Here is a 2,713-nt window from a genome sequence, read left to right as displayed (position 1 = left end):
CCCAAACATAACGCTTTGTATTCGAGACATTAAATTAATTTCTTTGTCACATATTTTGCAGTTTTACTTTAGTGCTTTATTGCAAACAGGATGCATGTTTTGGAATATTTTTATTCTGTACAGGCTTCATTCTTTTCACTCTGTCATTTAGGTTAGTATTGTGGAGTAACTACAATGTTGTTGATCCCTTCTGGTTTCTCCTATCACAGCCACTGATTTAAAGTCACAATTGGCCTCATGGTGAAATTCCTGAGTGGTTTCCTTCCTCTCTGGCAACTGAGTTAGGAAGGACACCTGTATCTTTGTAGTGACTGGGTGTATTGACACAACATCCAAAGCGTAATGAATAACTTCACCATACTCAAAGGTGTCTGTTTTATTTTTTACCCATCTACCAATAGATTTTTACCCATCTACCATCTACCAACCTCCCTTGTCTTTGTTGTTGAATCTGTGTTTGAAATTCTCTGCTCGACTGATAATTACATGTACAGTGATGAGGTAAGTCATTCAAAAATCATATGAGCCACTATAATTGCACACAGATTGAGCCCATGCAACTTATTATGTGACCTATTGACTCAAGACATTTCAGCTCTTTATTTCTAATTAATTTGTAAATATTTCAAAAAACATAATTCCACTGACATTGTGTGTAGGCCAGTGGCACATCTGAATTTAATCCATTTTAAATTCAGGCTGAAACGCAACAAAATGTGTAAAAGTCAAGGGGAGTGAATCATTTCTGAAGGTACTGTGAATTCATGTTGATCAGGTTTTTCCTTTGGTGGCCCTTGTATTTTTTATTGATATTTGTCCCAAAAAATCATGAATGCAACTTTTAATCTCAAGTTGTTTTTGTGTTCTACTTGTATCCCTGGTTGTCCTGAAATAAGTGAGGCTAATTATAAGGGCTGGATATTAAGGAAGATAAATGAAAAGCCCATTTTTGTTGGGGTCTCGGAACTGATAGGGCTAATAGAAAAAAGTGTGTGTGTAACATTTGTCTACAAAGCTACATCTACACTGTCACTGGAAGTACAAGAAAATAGTCCTGATCTACACATATACCCTCTGGTAACCCACAGACTCTGCTGTGCAAGGTTTATGTAGCCCTGGTAATAATCGATTCCTGGAGCGCGTCCTTTATTTGCCCATTAGTCCAGGAGACGTTGATGCCTTAGTAATGGCACACAGGCTAAGGCTTGGGTAAAGAGACACAAGGCTTTAACAAACAGCGATACAAGCATTCAGTCATTTTAAAGCCGGGTACATCTCTGGATGTATCAGTCTTTAGGCAGTGTGGCATGAGAGCTCATGCTGGATATCACTGAAGACAAGCTTGGGTAAACCCAGGTGAAAGAGGCTCTCCAATGGAGACCTGAGGGAGGAGACGAGAGATCAGTTGACTTCAAAAGACATCCAGGTGATCTATGTGGCTGTGACAATATGAATGGGAACAATAACTTCACCTTGTGTCCGATCTCGGACTCTTATAAAAGGATCCTGCTCCCACTGACCTACAGCCTGGTGTTTGTTCTGGGTCTGACCCTAAATGGAGCACTGCTGTGGGTGATGTGCTTCCGGACCCGGACCTGGAGCTGCTCTGTCATCTACCTGACCAACCTGGCCGTGGCTGACCTGCTGTACGTGCTGTCCTTGCCACTGCTCATTGTCAGCTATGCCATGGATGACGTATGGCCCTTCGGTGACATAATCTGCAAAGTCGTCAGATTCTTCTTCTGTACGAACCTCCACTGCAGCATGATGTTCCTCATGTGCATCAGCGTGCACCGGTTCCTCGGTGTGTGCTACCCGATTACTGCACTCCGGTTCAGGACCAAAAACCTGGCTGTTTTGATGTCTGGCTCGGTTTGGGTCCTGGTGATGCTGGAGATATCACCAACTCTTTTATTTGCCCACACCGGGTTCATCAACAACATGACGGTGTGCTATGAAATGACCAACCCTGGCCAGTTGTATACTTACCTTCCTTACGACATGTTTCTGGACGTGGTTGGATTTATGGTACCTTTCATGATTATTATAATCTGTTACTGCTCAATGATGAGAGTGCTCTACCGGGCTGGAAGGGACAACTCACAGGTAGGGACAGAGAATCTAAACAAGTCCATACGCACCATTCTGGCGGTGTGCTTGATGTTCGTGCTGTGTTTTGTGCCTTATCACATTGCGCGGATAGTGTGCCTGTTCATACGCGTCTATGTGTCCAGTGACTGTAGAGTCATCAACTTGGTGATGATCGGCTATAAGATATGGAAACCCCTGGTCAGCTTCAACAGCTGCGCAAACCCACTGCTGTACTTCCTGGGTTCAGACAGGCAACGGAAGCAGCTCTGGGCCCAGTTATTTAGGAGTAAGATGGTCCATCCCTTGGTGTGCACAGTACAGCCAGATATAGTACCCACCGTGTCTGGTACTGCCAGAAATCAGTGACTGATTCCTTTTTCTCTGCAAGTCAGAATTCTTATTTGATTTTAGTAGGTGAATGGCCCATTTTGTTCTACGCCTTTTGGCACAGAATTACCCATTTGGTCAGGCAGCCCTGCTACATACAGATGGGTCCATCTTAGCCTCTACTGGACTATACTCTGCCACTCAGTCAAAGTGACAAGAGGTTAAAAGACTGATTATCTGATGTGTTCTTAAGGGCCTTTGTCCCCTATTCTGGAAATAACACACAGCAAATCTC

The 2,713-nt window shown here is 43.3% G+C and overlaps 1 protein-coding gene across 1 annotated transcript; it reads left to right on the top strand.

The window, feature by feature from the left end:
* Positions 1-1,449: 1,449 nt before the first annotated feature.
* On the top strand, positions 1,450-2,457 carry LOC110507085 (P2Y purinoceptor 3-like). The gene has a single exon (XM_021586958.1). The coding sequence runs from the start codon at positions 1,450-1,452 to the stop codon at positions 2,455-2,457; it is 1,008 nt and encodes a 335-aa protein (XP_021442633.1).
* The last annotated feature ends 256 nt before the right edge of the window (positions 2,458-2,713 follow it).

This window comes from Oncorhynchus mykiss, chromosome 27 (assembly GCF_057628025.1).
Source record: "Oncorhynchus mykiss isolate SJ-2025 chromosome 27, ASM5762802v1, whole genome shotgun sequence".
Taxonomy (NCBI): Eukaryota; Metazoa; Chordata; class Actinopteri; order Salmoniformes; family Salmonidae; genus Oncorhynchus; species Oncorhynchus mykiss.
Note: the sequence above shows the minus strand (reverse complement) of the source record. Positions and strands in the feature narration are given on the sequence as shown.